This window comes from Lutra lutra, chromosome 4, assembly GCF_902655055.1.
Source record: "Lutra lutra chromosome 4, mLutLut1.2, whole genome shotgun sequence".
Lineage (NCBI taxonomy): Eukaryota > Metazoa > Chordata > Mammalia > Carnivora > Mustelidae > Lutra > Lutra lutra.
Window position 1 is genome coordinate 154,184,869 of NC_062281.1, and position 19,403 is coordinate 154,204,271.

Here is a 19,403-nt window from a genome sequence, read left to right on the forward strand (position 1 = left end):
GACATTGATACGAATTTGAGGTTGATATTCTAACTTTAAAAATCAATAAAGATTACAGTAGGGATGCCTGGGTGTCTCAGTGGGTTAAGCCTCTGCCTTCGGCTCAGGTCGTGATCTCAGGGTCCTGGGATTGAGCCCCACATTGGGCTCACTGCTCAGTGGGGAGCCTGCTTCCCCCCTCTCTCTCTGCCTACTTGTGATCTGTCTCTCTCTGTCAAATAAGTAAATTAAAAAAAAAAAAAAAGATTACGGTAGTAATCTTAAGGTCCCTATTTTCTTTCTTCTTCTTCATTTTTTAGATTTTATTTATTTGAGAGATAGCACGAGTAGGGGATGAAGGGGTAGAGGGAGGGGGAGAACCAGAATCCACGCTGAGCAGGGAGCCCATCTTGGATAGAGTCCTAGGATAGCCCTCTATCCTAGGACCCCAGGATCATGATCTGATGCTGAAGGCAGACACTTAACTGACTGAGCCAGCCAGGCGCCCCTATACTACTGAATATTTAATTTCTTTTTGTCCCTCAGTTACTATTACATAAGGCAGGTTTTTTTTTTTTTTTCCCTAATGTAATCAATTTTCTTTAGTGAGAAGGGTCCCTGTGAAGGATTGCCCAGTTATAAGAGACAACACAGAAACCCAAAGTGATGGCATCTCTAGCAGGTCCATAACGTTCAGTTCTAGTTCCTCTCTGTCTAGAGACAGCATACCCACCTGTAAGCAGCACTGGGGACATTCTTACCCTTTTCAGATTTCCAGAGGAAGAGCTAACACGTTAACCTTTAGAGAGGTCAAATTCTCATGCATCAGGGAGAGGGTTTTGTTCATCTCTTGCCCGCATTGAACCTGAAATGAACTATTTTGTTAGAATTTGGGACATGTAATAAGTGATTAAGTCAAGGTTTGAGCCTAAAGAAGTGATATGTGTCCCTGACTGTTGAATTAATAACCTGTTTCTCTCCAGTTTAAACAGCCCTGCTGCACAGACCTGCTTAAATGAGTATCACCTTTTTTTCCTACTGGCTGGAGCATTTATGGGCTACAGCTATAGTCTCCTGTATTTTATTAACAACATGAATTATCTGCCATTTCCCATCATACAGGTAAGATAGCATTTGGGTGTTACCTTATGTCAGAATTTGGCAGATGTAAACTTGCCTTGATGTATATATATATAACTGGCCTCATCTGATTAACTCAACATTTGGTCAGTAAAACTTGGGACTGAGATCATCAAAATGCCATTTGGAGAGGAGAGATATGTCTTCATGAGATTTTAGCGTATGTGTGAGAGCCATCACTGCCCTTGCCACTGCCGCTCTGAGAATACTGCTTTGGCCCACTCTTTCCCTCCCTGCTAGGTAATGGCAGTGGCCGTGACCTAGCAGGGCTGGGGGAGGATGATGATGACATTCATGCAGCGTACCTCTGTGCAGCTGCCAGCTTCTTTTTGAACCTAAGAACTCATGGGCTTGACGATATGCAAGTAAGTATAGAATGTCAGTTACTGTCTCAAATCTTTTCTAGAACAAGGCACGATGTGTATAAATAAATAAAACAGTTTTGACTAGGACAGTTAGAACTCTCTTTCAGTTAGGTTTTTAAAAATCTAATCTGGTAGGAGCCTTCTGTGCAACTAGAACTACCTCCTAAAGCAGGAGAAAGTAGTATCAGTTGAGATTTCTCCTATGGCGTCAGGGTTCTCCCCAGGCTGTTCCCACTCTTCCTGGCTGTGTTCTTAGTTGCTTCATTCCTGTCCTGTGGCAGGCCAAGGACTGGGCCTTGGAGCAAAAGTCTTAGAAACAGCCCCTTCCCACTAGGACCCAGTCTGGTGGGGAGGGAGTGATGTGTGAACAAATGTGAGAGTAAGGGAGTATGTAAATTAGGCTTCTCCTGGTTTCCCTGAAGAGCAGTCTGTTGAAAATCCACCTACGACAGGAGGGAGTGCTCACAGAAAAGGAGCTGGCCCTTACCTCCCTGCAGACCGTGAGTGTATGAAGAAAGAGTCCCAGTTAGAAATTCTTCACATTTTGAGAAGATGAATTAAAAGCGGAGTATCAGCTTTGCCACTTTAAAATTTTATAAGGAAGAAAACCCCTGAAATTCTGTACAGAAATATTCATGCTAAATCATTTTTTATAATATAATTAAGAATATGAAGAAGAAAAATATTAGAGAAAAATGAAATACCCCCAAATACCTTGCTCCTTCCTGAACCTCAGTTGAAAGTGACCATTTGTTTAACATCACATATAGGCAGTAGAGTAAATGTAGTGGCAGGCCAGTAATTGACAGTACAATAAATTGTTCCTACTATGCAATGTCACATTTGCCTACTAAATTTGCCTACTAAATTTTTTGTAATTTCGTTTGACTAAATTTTAGATTTATTCTTGTATCCCAGAAGTTTCTCTTCTGATGGTAATATTTAGCTTTGACTTCAGGTTCAACTCTGGCAGAAGCTTAGCTTATAACGTTTGGTCATTCACTATTTGGCCAAAATATGTTCTGGGGGCATCTCTTGGAACCATAAGTGTATAGTGCTATTTGGTCTGCCCAGCTGGGTGCTCTCTCTAGCCTGCGGATGGTTGGAATAGGGTTTTTTTTTTGTTTGTTTGTTTTTGTTTTTTTTTTTTAAGATTTTATTTATTTATTTGACAGAGATCACAAGTAGGCAGAGAGGCAGGCAGAGAGAGAGAGAGGGAAGCAGGCTCCCTGCTGAGCAGAGAGCCTGATGTGGGGCTCCATCCCAGGACCCTGAGATCATGACCTGAGCTGAAGGCAGAGGCTTAACCCACTGAGCCACCCAGGCGCCCCGGAATAGGGGTTTTGTTGGGTGGGTGCAGTAGAATAAGGGAGGTCAGGATTTTGGCAGGAGCAGTTGAAATGATGAATCTTTGTGCCCAGGATCATAGCTTCTCATCTATCACGTTTGTAACTGCCTTTTGTTTGCCCAGCTGGGTATATTTGCCTCCTCAGAAGATTGAGGGGGTAGAAGGACACCATACCTTAGCTTTCCAACATACCAGAGCCTGATCTACGTTATATGACCTTCCCTTATGTACTTTAAGTTGCTAAGGAAAGCAGGATTGATTTTTCAGGAAATTGTAAGCTCAGTGTAAGATCAGACCTATTTTTTCTTCTGAACCTCCATAAAGTGATATGATGGCAATAGCCATTTACTTTTTTTCTTGAACTGGGCAAGCTGACCGGAGAATGTTAGACCTTAAAAAAAAATTATTTTTTATTACTTTTTTACAAACAGTAACAACCATTATTATTAGCATCATCATCATTATTTTTTGTGGTGTTAGATTACTTCCTAAGAGTATAGCGGTAACATTTCAATTAAAAAAATATTCAAATAGTATAGATAAAATGAAAATTCCTTTTGCCATTCTGGGGCCAATATCAGTCTTTACCTCAGAGATAATTGTGACCAGTTTAGTGTATATTCTGCTAGACCCTTTCCTGTACATTTACATATAGAGTGCCTCTAACGCTATGTATCTTGTCACGTGGAGCTTCCATAAACAGTTTTATATTATCCCTATTATTCAATAACTATTGTTTTCACGTAACTGTGAAAGATTATGTCTTTTTGGAGATCTAATTCTAACCAGTTTACCATTAGCCTATTAATTTTTCTTTAAACTAGCCTGTAGTTCTAAAGCCAATTCCATTTATCAAACTCTTAATGACAGACTGATAGGGAAAAGCAGAACATTAGCGTGGAGTAGAGGACAAAGAAGTGGATGAAGAACAAGACAGGTCTTGGCAAGTTCTAGGCCTACAAGACTGACTGAAAGTATTAAATGAGATAAGATTTATAGAGCCTGGCATGTAGTAAATCCTCCGTAGAGGGTAGTTTCTAGCCAAATAACAGAAGAAACCCAAAGGGAATTGAAAAACACTTCAGCTGGGAAGCAATAAGAGGGTATATTAGCTGTTCTCTGCATATCTACTAAAATGCCTACTTGCTTCCCTCTCCTCTTTGGACCCTTGTGAGTAATGGTTGAGGTGAGAGCTTCAGTGGGAATAGTATAGGAACTATATTCTTTTTACTGGGGGTGGTGGTGGTGGTGGTGTCAAGAAGGTTAGCATCCACTGGCTGCATGGAATTGTGCAGTTCCATATCTCAGACTTTGAATATATCCAAATAAACCAGGATTCTTGAAGCTGTGTGGTTAGTGACCAAGTATTCATATGGGCTGCTTTTGGCAAAGATACTGTAGAAGTTCACAGACATGGTATGAAGATAAAACTTTTACCTGTGTACTGTAATTATTTGCTCTTCTTTAGCTTCTGAATTTCCTTAAAGAAGGAACAGACATAATAGCAGCATAAAAGAAGACAAGAATTTGGGAAATTCATCTTTGATGCATTAAATTTCCTTAGGTTCTTTCCAATAATTTAAAAATATTTTTTTCCATTGGTATTTTTGGGGCAGGAATGGGAGGGGGGGCAAATACTCTTTATTTCACAAGAAGCTTAGTTTTATCAGGAAAAAAGCATTTCGCATTTTTTCTTAATTGATATTTCTTTCTTAGATTGTTAGAATTGAAGGTACTACTCATTAGCTGGGTCAGCCTTCTTACCGCACACATAATTGGAGGCATGCCTTGCTCAGTGCTGCAGAGAGAAGCACTAGAACTCAGGTCTCCTGACTCAGTCTAGTGTCTTCTTCTGCCTCCTATTTTTCTTGCAGATAGCATTTAAAAACAGTGTAGAGGCAGTGTGTACATTATATTTAAGATTACATTCTCTGAAACTGGCCTGCCTGGATTAAAATGTCAGGTTTTCCTTTTGCTAGCTGGAAGTTGGTTCACTGTGCCTCAGTTTTCTCATAAATAAGATGTAGATAATAATGGAACCTTCTTTATAGGGTTGTGCTTAGAATAGTACCTGGTTCGTGCTAAAGAACCAAAGAATGTTAGCTGCTGTTGTTCTGGTCATATGTTTTTTGTGCTTACTCCGTCTCTGTAGTCCTTAGTATAAGTATAGATCAGTATTGTTAATTATGTCATTTCTGCTCTCATATCAATGAGGTGTTGTATAATGTAAACATTAAATATTTTATCATCAGAAATTACTGATTTTTTAACCTCTGGAATAAACTTTGTCTTTTTATACAGTGATTATGTTTTTTTATATGTGGACTGTTTTAGTTATGTGCTTGCTTTAAAATAAAATTGAACTTCTACTTGGATGTGTCATTTGATTCTGTTTTTCTTCTTTTTTCATAGCAATACAAATTCTTACGCTTCAGGAGATCTCTGCTCTTGTTAGTTAAGCATAGTTGTGTGGAGTCACTGTTCCTGGTTAGGAATTTTTGCATCCTGTATTATTTTCTTGGTAAGAATTTCTGCTTTTTGATCCAGTGTATGTGTTAGCTCATTGCTCAGAAAATGTCAGTTGCAAAGTCATTTTTTATTGTATTTGTATGTTTCTTAATTGTAGGTATGTGATTAGTCCAACTGATTCATTGTTTAGATTTTCATAGAGTATTTATTTAGTTAAAGAACAATATTGTTAAAGAAAATTTGGTATATACATACAGTGGGATATAATTCAACCTTAAAAAAGGAAGGTAATCCTGTCACAAGCTACAACATGGATGAACCTTGAGGACATACTAAGTGAAATAAGCCACTTGCAAAAAGACAAATACTGCATGATTCTACTTATCTGAGGTATTATTTGAATAGTGAGACTCTTAGAAACAGAAAGTAGAATTGTGCTTGGCAGGGCTGTGTGGGAAGGGAACAGGAGGGTTGTTGCTTGGCGGGTAGAGAGTTTCAGTTTGCAAGATAAAAAAGTTCACTGATCCGTTGCACAAATTGCATATAGTGTGTGTACACTTAAGGTTAAGATGATAAATTTTGTTATGTGGTTTTTACTATAATAAAAAATGCTTTTTTAAAAAATATTGTATATTATTCTATAAATAATCTACTCCTTTTTATAACTTTTTGTAACTTGGTACTAATATATTAGAAATATCCTGCTGCTGAGGGAACCTTACAGAATTTGTTAACATGAATTCTAAGTACAAAAATAGATGTACTTATTTAATATGATGAGCAGTTCAAGTTGAGTGGAAAACATTAAGCTCAATAGCAACACATAATAATATATAAACAAAATTCAACATCCTAAAATACTCTTTTCAGACTATAGGTTTCCCCCACCATCTGAAAGTAGAGAGTTCCTATGAAACCTTCTGTAAGCCAAATGGCACCAAGTGAAGAAGCAATTAGCTTTAATTTATATGGAAAGATCTTTGAGCATCTCCAAACCCCCAAAATAACCTCTCTTAGGCTTTTTTAATGCCTTCGGACACATCTTGCTAACTGATGCACAAAGCAAATGGGGATAAAGCACAGATGCTCACAGACACAGTTGAAAGCTCTGGAGGCTTGATGCTGAGATGCTGAGTGTACTTCGCGGGTTAGGAACTTGGCTGCACCCCTCTCACCATTCAGGATGCCCTGCTTCTGTGCCGTGACAGCTCTGGCTTGGGACAAAACAAGTGCTGAATGCTGTTTTCCCTTTTGTGCCTTATTTGTAAATTTGGATTTCTTTCAGTTGTGAAAACAGGTGCTAGCATAGGCCTTTCATTAAAGTGAAGTGACATAACAAACTTTGGAAAAGCAGGGGATACCTATATAACTTTCTGCTCCTGCTTTTTTCTATGGAATAATTTTAGAGTTGTTCTCACTGGGCATAGGCCGTTCTGTTGTCTCCTTCCTTCACTTGTAGTTTATATAACCCATTTTTCTACATTGCCCTTATAATTGTCATTTAATGTTAACACTTGGTTGTTTTTTATTAACCTGCTACCATGAGTCTGGATGTTCCCTACAATTGTATTGTACAACTGGGCTGACGTAGCAGCCTTTCAGCATTTCCGTGGTCAGCTGTATCTTCTATAACCCACTTATGTTCCATTCAGGTTTCATTTCAAGTGTTACCACTTTTCATTTCTTTGTTGCACTTTGGTCTTTTTGACCAGTGTCCTCTTTCTTATTCGTTTTTGTAAAATGTTGTGTGGGCTTTTCAGGGAGACAAAGAGGCAGCACAATTACATGTTTTGCTGTCTGTGCCTGAACTGAATGACCAGTCACCAACAGACTTAGAAAGAAGGGATGTGATTAGTCACAAATTATGGTGTGTATCCATTATCTACATACTGATTTGTGTACTGAAAAGCTAGAAGTACTATGTTCAGTTGCTCACAGTAAATATACTGTGGTAACTGAAATTTGAATTGTGTTGTTGGGGGACTGTTGTGATTTAACTTAACTACCACTGAAATATGTACGTAATCTGACCCATGCAAAGCAAGGACTTCTGTATTTAGAAATTATTCTCTTTTCCTGACCATTTTTTTAAAAAAGATTTATTTGTTTATTTTAGGGAGAGTGGGAGTCTTAGGGAGCAGAAGGAGAGAGAATCTCAAGCAGACTCCCTGCTGAGCACAGAACGTCAGGCTTGATCTCACAGCCAAGGGCTGAGATCATGACCTGCACTGAAATCAAGAATTGAATGCCTAGCTGATGGAGCCTTTTAGGCACTCCTTCTGCCCACTCCTAATCAAACAATGTAGCCTTCTGACCGAGGTCTTGGTGTCTACTTGGTCATCTCATCAACCTCATACTAAAGCATGGTTAAGATTTGCTGTATTAATTTTTTATGTTCATAGCATGGTATTTTTTTCCTTTTAGGCCATATTCCCAAAGCTTGGATTAGCACCGCGATGGATCTTCAGATAGATGAGTAAGTGACAGGTGAAAAGTCTGATTTTTAATGCTGCTAGTTTCCATCCTTTTTAGGTGTTTGCCACTTCCTGATGGTGGTGTTCAGATTTAGCCTTTAAATAATTGTGTTCATTTTGGAATATACCTGGCTCACATAATTTAAAATTCCAGTGCCATAAAACAGGGTATACAGTTAAAAAGAATCCTTTTGCTCCAGTCTCTGGTCACCCAGTTCCTCTACCTGGAAGTCAGCAATGATAATTTGTTCTTCGTTAGATATAACTTTTATATTATGAAAACGTGAGCTTCTTGAGTTGCACTCTTTTGCTTTTCTCCTCAGTCATCATTCTCTGCTATGTTGTAGTAGGCGAGCACAGTGCTATGGTATTATTCTAATTTTGCCTCTAAGGAAGCCAAAATTGAGCAGGGTCATGCGATCATTTGAAAGTCATTAAGTGGCAATCAAGGGGTAGCACTCGGGTGTATTGTTCTAGTTATTCCCAATGTACTTTGCACATAGTTAAAGCTTTAATCTTTACTTGGCAAGTAAGTGTAAATTTCTCTAGTAGTATTTGTTCTTTTAATTATTGATTATTCTACTGTGAGGTTTTTTTGTGCATTGTATATGGATTTAACTAATACCGTTTTTCGGGAGTGAAGATACTGATATTTGTGGGTGCTTAAGATATTATGGTTCCTACTTTGTGAATTTCAATTTCTAACTTTAAAAATTCCTAGGTAATCGCTTCTCGGCCTTTTGGCTAAGATCAAGTGTAAAAATTCCTAGGTAAAATTTAGTTTTGTCTTCTGCTTAATTGCTAGATATGAAACTAAATTCATGGGTCATTTATTATGTTAATCCGAATTTTACATTGGGTCAAACGGAAAAAGAAAAATAATGATAATTTGATTGTAATTTAATATAGTACTTTTTTCTTTCTTTGACTTAAAATGTATTTTGTTCATATGGCAGTGCCTAATATACTATCCTTTAATACATGGTGGGCCCTCAATAAAGATTTACTAAAGGGGCACCTAGGTGGCTTAGTGGGTTAAAGCCTTTGCCTTTGGCTCGTGTCATGGTCCCAGGGTCCTGGGATTGAGCCCTGCATCGGGCTCTCTGCTCATCAGGGAGTCTGCTTCCCTATCTCTCTGCCTACCTCTCTGCCTACTTGTGGTGTCTTTGTCAAATAAATTTTAAAAAACCTTAAAAAAATTTACTAAAAATCTGAAAATAGCTTGCTTCTTCCCAGGAAATGTTGAGTTCTATGCTGGGCACTCCTAATATAAGGTGTTTCAAATCTCATAATAGCCATAAGAGGTAGAAAGAAATTATGCCACTATTATATGGAAGAAGTTGAGGTGAGTTAGGTCAACCAGTAAACATAATCACAGCACTGACAAATGGCAGAGCCAGAGGTTCTAATCCTGTTTTTAAAATTGCTAGTTGTGGGCGCCCGGGTGGCTCAGTGGGTTAAGCCTCTGCCTTCGGCTCAGGTGATGATCCCAGGGTCCTGGGATCAAGCCCCACATCGGGCTCTCTGCTCAGCGGGGAGCCTGCTTCCTCCTCTCTCTCTCTGCCTGCCTCTCTGCCTACTTGTGATCTCTCTCTCTCTGTCAAATTAATAAATAATATCTTTTTTTAAAAATTGCTAGTTGTGTGGTTGTAGGGGTATGATGACTTTGCCTATCGATCTATTTAGTGTTTTGGTAAAACAGTGAGTGTTCACTTTATTTAGCTTTTTTTTTTTTTTTTTTTTTTTAAGATTGTATTTGAGAGAGAGAGACAGAGAGTGCATGTGTGGTATGGGGAGGGGCAGAGTAAGAGGGACGGGTGGACTGCCCGCTGAGCACAGAGCCCCATGGGGCTGATCCTAGGACCCCAAGATCATGACCTGAGCTGAAATCAGATCCTCAACAAAATGAGCTACCCAGGTGTCCCTTCTTTAAGCCTTCTAACAGTTTCTTAAATTATTTTAAAAGTGAAGATTGTGATTTTTAGATAGTGCCATGTCCTGTTAACTACTGTGGAACTGTTTTTAGGGTGTACAGATAGAGCTGAAATCTGGCCCAGGAGAGGTGCTAGTCCTGTTGAATGGTTATGTATCAAATTACAAAGTAACAATAGTAAAATTTTACCCAGCCTCTAGGGGTTGGTTTATAGGCTTGACTCATTCTTCCTTCATAGTAAATGACAGTGAAGATTTGGAACAGAAGAAACTGAGCACAAATTTAGGTCTGTTCTTCCTTTAAGGCTCCCTTATGTAGTTCATAAGAAGGTATCAGGGAGAGAATTTTATGGGGTGCAAAAGGAAAGGCATCTATATCACCATTATTATTTAGAAGTAAGATTTATTTGTTTTTCATTATGAGGCCCAAGTCTATTAAATGCTTAGATTGTATTTTCCTTATAGGATTAAACAGTAATTTCTGCTTTCATAGGCAGTTTCACAGGCCTCTTGACACTGTGCGTGGCCTCCTCAATCTCTCGTTACTCTACCATGTCTGGCTATGTGGTGTCTTTCTTCTGATGACTTGGTATATCTCATGGATACTCTTCAAAATCTTTGCCACAGAGGTTTGTATTGAGTTTTTTGTTAATGCTTTTGTGTTTGGGAGTGCACAGACTTATTTATAGCAGAGCACTGAGCAGTATGCTCTTGTGCCCAGAGCCATTTTGAGTAAGTTGGGTTTCGGTCTCTTTTCTGAGACTTCATTAGGGATATATCATTTGTGTGTCTGCTGTCTGTCTGTGTATGTAAGGAACAGTGTTACTGTTCTTGATTTTTGGCAACTAAACTGAGTGAACTGCTAGTGGAGCTTACTTTGTTTTATCTGTAGTGTAATTCTATTCTGAAGGTTTCCGTTTCTCTATTGAGCACATACTAAATGCCTGAATTTTAAATCAGTTTTCTGTGCTATTGATATTACTACTATTAAAATATTTAATGTAAGACAATAATTGTTCTTTGAGAGAAAGTTTTAAATTTTGTATTGAAATGATTTTAAATGAATGGGATTTCCATTGTCTTTATCATCCAAGTGTTTGTCTTAGAAAATGAATGTTTCATTTACTATCTCTGTAGGTTTGTATCCTCTGTAGGTTTGTATCAGTGGCTTCAGAGAATATTTGTTTCTATTTTTGGCAGCCAGGGATCTAATAAAATTGGGAAAGTAACATTTTGGAAAGTAGTGTGTTTGGGTATATTTAATTTTAATGCAACCTGTTATTAAAATACTGAAGATACTAATTTGTTGTGTTATCTCCTGTTGTAATAAATTACCATTAGTGTGAAGTTACTGAATGTAATAAAGTCAAGAAAATCATCATTTCATAGTCTTTATATTTGATTATATTTGATAGGCTCATCTGTTCCCTGTTCAGCCACCATTTTCAGAAGAGTCAGATGAATGCCTCCCGAAGGTTTTAAACAGCAATCCACCGCTCATTGTTAAGGTACCTGAACTGTACATTTTGTGTCTTCATACAGTCACCTCTAACTTGTCTTATGGAATGGACTTAATATGCAGTGTATTTGATACATTTTTTGAGGGCCTAGAATATTCTAGTACCAATATTGTAAAAAATCAAATACATGCTACATTGAATGCTGTTTACTTTTTCAGTTTTTATTCCAAGTGACTAAAATACAAGAATATATTTCAGTGTATTTGTACAAGCTAAACTAAACTGTATTTAGGATAGATATAAAAATAGTTCCAACCATGAAATACCATGATATACAACCATGTACGTTAGCTTTCACAAACTCCTCATGGTAGCAAAACAAAGTACCGTCTTTTGTTTGTTTGTTTTGTTGTTGTTGTTGTTGCTTTTATCACGAGTCAAGGTGTGTTTTTACTCATGTAGTATTGTTGGCTGTTATGATCAAAGGTAGGTGTACACATACAGTGAACTCAAAATAGATAATGATAATGATCCTAAAATCAATTTTATTCTTTTAATTTTATTTTTTAAAAAGATTTATTTATTTGACAGACAGATATCGCAAGTAGGCAGAGAGGCAGGCAGAGAGAGAGAGAGAGAGGAGGAAGCAGGCTCCCTGCCAAGCAGAGAGCCCGACTCGGGGCTCGATTCCAGGACCCTGGGATCATGACCCGAGCCAGAGGCAGAGGCTTTAACCCACTGAGCCACCCAGGCGCCCCCTAAAATCAATTTTAATGAAAAGAGTTTAAAGAAGCTGTAGTAAGTTCACAAATTAAACTAACTGAGAATAACTTGTTTTGATTTAAATTGCATTTTGAAATTTTAAAGTAGATCTATAATATATGTGATCCTGTTAAGAGATCATAGTGCTTAAAAAAAAATTTGAAGAGGGGCGCCTGGGTCTGATTATCTTTAAACATCAATTATGACTAATTTATTAGATAAAACAAATATATCAGGTACTCATTGTGTTACTTAACAAATCTGTATTCACTTGGTAGATGTCAGTCACTGCTAGTTGCTTAAGGCATAATAATGAATTAGATGTAGCACAGCCTAATGGAAAAGGCAGATATACAAACTGATGAAAATTTACTGTGGTAAGTGCAGTGGGAACCACTTATTCTGCTTAGAACCAAAACAAGAAACCTTCATAGAAGTTATGGTGTCTTGAATGATGAGTGAAGGGGTTTGCCAGGAGACGAAATGATGATTTTTTGTAAAGTACTGCTGTGTGCCAGGTACTGCCTTTGGATGTGGTAGCAAGTAAAACGCTATCCCTGCCTCACAGTTTAGTGGGTGGAACCACATGAGACAAGGAAACAGGCAGTTACAATAAATTATGTTAAGTGCCACAGTTGAGAGCTGTGTGAGTATATGTTTGTGTGGGGGGACCTGGGAGGTTCCAGGAGGAAGTGATGTTTTAAGTTTCCCACCATAGAAGTGGGAAAAGACACAAAGAGATCTATAGATGGAGCCTCCAGTGAGTGGGGCAGCCTACAGAAGGTAGAGGCAGGAAAGTTCTGGGAGTCTAGAAAGTGGAAGAGTATTTCCTTCATGAAAAATTTCAACTAATTTCCCCTTACATATATAATGCTGAAACCAATACATAAATAAGATTTTTATATAGAAGTTAAAAAAATTAAATAATGTGTATTTTTTTTTTTTCTTTTTAGTATTTGGCATTGCAGGACCTGATGTTGCTTTCTCAGTATTCTCCTTCACGAAGACAAGAAGTTTTTAGCCTTAGCCAGCCAGGTATTGCTAAAAGTAACAGACACAGGCATGTATGTGCAGAAAGTGTTCCACTGAAAGTTTTTGGTGAGAGAGATGTGTTTAATACAATATCACACAGCTGTGAGTCCATTAAGTGAAGTATTGATTTAAATCTTATGTAAGATTCTAACCACCGTTGTTGTGGGTAGAAGTTATATTTCCAGAAAAGTATTTTTAAACTCTTATATGTTATCTTCTTCAGCAGCCTCATTCCCTTAACCTGAAAAAATTATGAGGTAGATTGACAGTTTTAGGGCAGAAGAGTACAGTTTAAGAATCCTCAAAGGGTCTTGAAAATCAGGTGGTCTAATCCCTAGATGGGGGATCTAAGTCTCAGAGAGATTAAGTGGCTTACATAAAGTTAATGTCATAGAGTCAGAAATTTTGTCCTTTGACTCCCAAGTACAGAGCTCCCTCCTTCTGCCATGCTACTTTGCCTCCCTTTATTTTTTTATTTTTATTTTTATTTTTATTTTTTTTATTAACATATAATGTATTATTAGCCCCAGGGGTCTGTGAATTACCAGGTTTACACACTTCACAGCACTCACCATAGCACATACCTTCCCCAATGTACTTTGCCTCCCTTTAAAAAAAAGTAAAAGAGTACTAGATTTGATAGTGACCCAAGGATGCTCTTGGCAACTCTGAAAGACTTCTCCATTTTTACTTTTTACAAACTCCTTGTTACAACTATGCCAGTGCTCTCCCTTGTTCCTGGATGGAAAGCATCTCAGCCCAGTCACCAATGGAGAATAGGGAACCTAGGTAGCTTTTCATCTTTGTGATCGGCTTTTCATTATTTTACTATATTTGCCAATTCCCACATTCCAAAAGAAACCTCTATTGTTAAGTGTTACATGGAAATAAAATTCAGTTACATGAAAGTAAAAATGATTGAGCCACACTTTCTTTTTAGTAGCATGAAACATCCAGAGCTGATGCTGTGGAAAATTAACCAAGTCTTTTCTATCAGACTTAGGTTCACCAGGGAATGCTCTATGCATTAAATAATTTCACCATTTACTCCAGTAAACTGTAATTGGGTGACATGTTCTCTGCTAGAGAACTTACATTCTAGGGCGTATTATTAAAATTTAACTCAAGCATTACATAGTTCCTTAGTGGTCCTGAGTTAAGAGCAGTACAAAACCTTTTGAAACTTACTGATGGAGTATTTTGTTTGCATTCAGGTTAAGTTGTGTTGCTCTTGAGCTGTAAATGGGGACAATGTTTAGGGAGGGATCTAAGTGAGGGGAGGAGCATTATTTGTCACCCAGGCTGGGGAAACCAGTTTTCAGTGGACTCCTCAGCTATTCTTAGCATAAAAAGATTGATTAGTTGGTTGATTTTTACATGGCAGCTATAGGTGATAAGGTCTTAGAAAATGAAAAGATAATGAGAAGTAAGGGAATTTCTACAAGATTCTGGATTGCAGTAGTTTATTAAATAATAAAGAATGTAAATTCTCTAAGTGTAAAGTATGATTGTTATTATGTTATCAAGTATGATTATTATCTGTGTTATTCCTACAGATATAATAACAAATAGGGGCTATTAATGAAAATGTAAGAAAACATAGTGGGCCAGACACAACAGTTTATATAGGTAATTGAGGGTCCTGGGTTACCTCTCATTATCCATGCTTGTATTCATTGTCTTAGTCTTTAGTCTGTTCAGTGGTGCTAAGTAATCCTCTTTTTCACTGAACCCATACTCTAGTGTTTGGCTCTATTTTTAGCAGCCAGTATTAGAGTTTTTTGTTTGGTTTGGTTTTGTTTTATGCTAAAATATCAAGCTTTTGCTTGTAGAGTTTTTGGAAAATTATTTTGCCCAAATATTTATTGAACTCCTGCTGTATACTAGATGACAGGAGTATAAATAGTAGCTTAGCCAAGGAAAGTGGGCCCTGATGCAAAGTGTCATAGCATTTTTTTTTTTTTTTAAGATTTTATTTATTTATTAGAGAGCGCGCTTGCACATGAGTGGAGTGGGGAGAGGCAGAGTTCAGAGAAGCAGACTCCCACTGAGCAGGGAGCCTGATGCAGGGCTCCATCCCAGGACCCCAAGATCATGACCTGAGCGGAAGGCAGATGCCCAAACAACTAAGCCATCCAGGTGCTCCTGCCATGTAGCGTTTCTTAGTGAATTTTCTCCTCACTTTGCGAAGGTGACTGTAAGATTATGTACATTTTAAAAGCTGGTATTTGGACCTCCTAGGTGGACATCCCCACAACTGGACAGCCATTTCAAGGGAGTGTTTGAATCTTTTAAACGATATGACTCAGAAACTGGTTCTCTACCAAGAAGCCGCTGCTACGAATGGGAGAATGGTGTCCTCTTACCCCGTGGAACCCAAGAAATCAAATTCTCCGGGTAATTCCTATATTACTGTGAGAAGGCAAAGCATGTACATTTTTTTCCCTAAGAAACATGGCAGTAGTTAATCTCAGGATATGTATACATGACTGTGAGGGATTTATTTTTAGGGAAAATTGATCTAATACATGGAATATTATACTGAACCAAGAAAAAGGCCTGGGTATCACTATAGATTGAAGAAGTTAAGTCTGCTGTGTCTGTGGTGTTAGAAAGGCTAACAAACTATGGCCCATCTGATAGAAGCCTTTAGCTTCCTCAAGTGCAGAGCCAGGTGAAGCATTATATGTCATACTGGGTGCTATCCTCGTCGCAGTATCCCCGAGACAGGTAGTTGCTGGACAATGCCCAGAGGAGAGCACCTGCAGTGACTGAGCAATTTTACCATGGGGCCATCACATTCATTGTTTTAAGATAGCTTCATAGGATATTTGAAAGATGGAAGCTGAGAAGTACAGTGGAGGGACAGAGGCTATTTGACCAAATTCCTTAAGTAGAAGAGGCCTAGGAATGTTAGACTGATGAAAGGTCTTAACATCCACATGCCTTTTGGAGGCAGGCCTTGAATGAAAATGAGCAAAACTGGCTGGGTGAGGAATGTGGTAAACTTGAGAGCGCTGGCTTCACTCGACGGGGAAGGGGTAAGCTTCAGTCCACTGTTCCCCTGTGGGAATTTGGACCTGGTGTTCTGTGCCGCATCCCCCCTGCCTGCCATTAGGTGAAGCCTGAAAGCTAAAAATATTGTGGGTGAAATTTTCCACTTTTTAAATGTTGGCAATTGATCTTGATATTTAAAAAAATCCCTGTATGGGGGCACCTGGGTGGCTCAGTGGGTTAAAGCCGCTGCCTTCGGCTTACGTCATGATCCCAGGGTCCTGGGATCGAGTCCCGCATCGGGCTCTCTGCTCAGCGGGGAGCCTGCTTCCTCCTCTCTCTCTGCCTGCCTGTAGATATATATATATATACGTATATATATATGTGTGTATATATATATTTTTTATTTATTAGATTTTATTTATTAGAGAGTATGAGCATGAGCACAAGCAGGGGGAGGGGCAGAAGGAGAGGGAGAAGGAGGCTCCCTGATGAGCAGGGAGCCCAACGTGGGGCTGGATCCCAGGACCCTGGGATCATGACCTGAGCCGATGCTCAACTCACTGAGACGCTCAACCCACTGAGCCACCCAGGTATTATGGCGGTATTATTAAGAAGATAGAATACTAGTGTAATTTATTTGTCTTTGTGCCTTGTACTGAAGTGGCTGGAAAAATATTCCTTTGTTTTTATACAACAGAATCTATAAATTGGTTATAAGATACAACTATAAGATAATTGTTGAGCAAGGTGTTTACAGATCATATTTGTAGATGATCCTGGGCAAATTCATCTCTGGTGTGACTTTTGTTAACTCAAAAAAATGCTGTAGAAAATGGATAAGTGTGCACCCTTTATCAATACACTTTCACAGTACAGGTTTGCTTTAGTCAAGTAACAGCTACGGTAGGAACTTGGGGTAGCAGTGGGCATATTCCAGTGCAGTAATTGAAGTTGCCATTTGAAAGTGAAATATAAATTGGTAAGTTCATTCAGCACAGCTTAGATTTAGAGAAACTGACCTTGAAGCTGAAGATACTCTCTGGGAGGAGAAAACAAGCGGGGCTGTGCCAATCTAACAGAAGGGGGTGCAGAGTGCTCCACGAGCGGTCACTGAGCTGCGGCAGTGAAAGCTGGATGTTGAGGATGTAAACCCAAAGGAAACCCGCTCCTGAGCCTTGGGTAAATGCATGAAACCAAAACCCGAGATGGGTGCAGTTTGTTCGGGCTGCCTCTTCAGCACTGGATCTGTTCTTTTACAGAAGAAACTACTTTTCAGACCCCAAAATCCAGCCAGATGCCTCGGCCTTCAGTGCCACCGTTAGTTAAGATGTCACTGTTTTCCTCCAAATTATCTACGCCTGATGTTGCCAGTCCCCTTGGAAGCCCGTTTGGCTCTAGTGTGGTGAATCGGATGGCTGGAATTTTTGATGTAAATACCTGCTATGGGTCCCCTCAGAGTTCTCAGCTCATAAGAAGAGGGCCAAGATTGTGGACTTCTGCTTCTGGTAAGGGGACTGTTTTCTAAAATTTGAAATGTAGTTACAAAGACTCAGATAACCCGAGTTTTCACTTTCTTGGTTTTTTGTTTTGTTTTTTGTTTTCTTTAGATCAGCAAATGACTGAATTTTCTAATCCTTCTCCATGTACCTCTGTTAGTGCTGAGGGTAAGACAGCGAGACAGCCCAGTATGATTTATTCATGGATTCAGAATAAACGTGAACAGGTAGGGTGATAGGATTATAGGATTTATATTCTCATGTATCATTGAGAGCATCCAGGACTGACTCATATGAAGTTGCTGGTATTTGACTGGTTTGGAGCTATGTAAGTTGCAACTTCATATGACTTCACCTAATGTGATGCCTTTGCTCTGTGAATTCTTTCATCTAAGAAATATTTGCTGAGTTCTTTATATATGCAGAGTGTGGTTTTAGGCACTGGGAATATGCTGAACTAAAGCCCCTGACTATTTGTTTACATTCCAGTGAAGGGAAATAGATGAACAAGCAAATGTATTAAACTGTATCTCTTTCAGTATTAAAAAATTCTACTAATGGTAAGACTTATTTTGGGTACCATTAGGAAAAAGTTCCCAGTTAAATCATGTCATGCTATTGATTATAAGATGGATCCCAATACGTTATATTCAAAATATGAACAATATGTGTTTTAAAAGGGAAGAAATTTGATGTCTTAAGTTTTGTACAGAAGAATAGAGCAGTTATGAGAGGTCTTGTTGCTTGGGTGACACCTGATTAGAGACCTGAACGGAAGGTGGGGAGCAGCAAAATGCAAAGGTCTTAGGTGAGAGTGGGCTTGGTTTGGGTGAGGGATAGTGTGGACACTGGTAGGTGTTGGGGAAGTCAGAGAGGTAGCAGCACTCAGAGCTTATCAGGCGCCTTAGTTGTTTTGAAGACTCACATTTTCTCTGAGTGAGATGGAAAGGCACAGGATGGTTTTGTTCATGAGATTGACATGATGTAACCTTACATTTTGAAAGTGCTGCTTTAGCTGTCATGTTGAGGTAAGATTCTCGGAGGGCAGGAACAGAAGCAGAGAGACAGTTGTAAAGCTGTTGAGGTAATCTAGTGGGAGGTGATGGTATCGGTGACCAGAATGGTTGTGGTGGGGACTGCAAGATGTGATCAAGGTCTGGGTATATGTTGAGAGCAGGTGTAATAGGATTTGCTTGTGGTCTGGTTGTGACATAAAAGAGAGAGTTAATGTTGACTTTCGGGTTTTTGGCCTGAGGATATTCTGATGTAGTATAGTTGCAATTAGCTGATTATTCTGGAAGAGGAGATTTGATAGAGGTGAGGTAGGGAAATCACGAGATCAGTTTATGTCCATTTGAGATACTTATTAGACAACCAATTGAAAATACTGAGTAAGAACTGAGACATAGATCTAGAGCGTAGGGAAAAGTTTTGGGTTAGAAATGGTAATTTGGAAGTCATCAGCATACAGGCAGTATTTAAAGCCATGAGACTCCATGAAAATTCTTTGGGATTGTATACAGAAGAAGAAAGATGCAAGAACGGGATCCTCTAGTGATTCCTGTTCTGGGTGATGAGGAGGAATGGCAGAGGGAACCAAGTGACTGTGGAGGTGGGAAGAAAACTGAAGAGGAGAAGTGAGTGGTGCCACATGTTGCTGATGGGTAGCCTGAGAGCCGCTCTAGGATGAACTGCTGGGGGGCAGAGTGGAATGTGGAGGTCATTGAGTCCTTGATGAGCTTCTGGGTGGAGCAGATGGGACGAATGCGGATTGGATGGGGCCAGGAGAGATTGGGGGAGGAATCAGAGGCCACAAGGAAAGCTGGATCTTTCAAGGGGTTTTGCTATTAGGGGTGCAAAGAAATGGGGTAATTAGTAGCTGGAGGGAGTTGAAGGGTCAGGGAAGGGTTTTATTTTTTAAGATGGGAGGAATGACAACATCTTTGCTG

General features: G+C 39.0%; 1 protein-coding gene and 1 pseudogene across 3 annotated transcripts in view; both read left to right on the plus strand.

The window, feature by feature from the left end:
• Positions 1–19,403, plus strand: part of NDC1 (NDC1 transmembrane nucleoporin) — a 46,132-nt gene that overhangs the window by 8,094 nt on the left and 18,635 nt on the right. For 2 of the 3 annotated variants that reach the window (XM_047726946.1, XM_047726948.1), the window contains exons 5-13: positions 963–1,101; positions 5,245–5,353; positions 7,726–7,777; positions 10,201–10,336; positions 11,123–11,215; positions 12,883–12,964; positions 15,203–15,358; positions 17,218–17,463; positions 17,566–17,681. In XM_047726946.1, the coding sequence (XP_047582902.1) occupies positions 963–1,101; positions 5,245–5,353; positions 7,726–7,777; positions 10,201–10,336; positions 11,123–11,215; positions 12,883–12,964; positions 15,203–15,358; positions 17,218–17,463; positions 17,566–17,681 (1,129 nt within the window). The remainder of the gene's footprint in view (positions 1–962; positions 1,102–5,244; positions 5,354–7,725; positions 7,778–10,200; positions 10,337–11,122; positions 11,216–12,882; positions 12,965–15,202; positions 15,359–17,217; positions 17,464–17,565; positions 17,682–19,403) is intronic. The other variant, XM_047726947.1, reaches the window with a different exon arrangement.
• LOC125099366 (uncharacterized) lies at positions 8,500–8,651 on the plus strand (annotated as a pseudogene).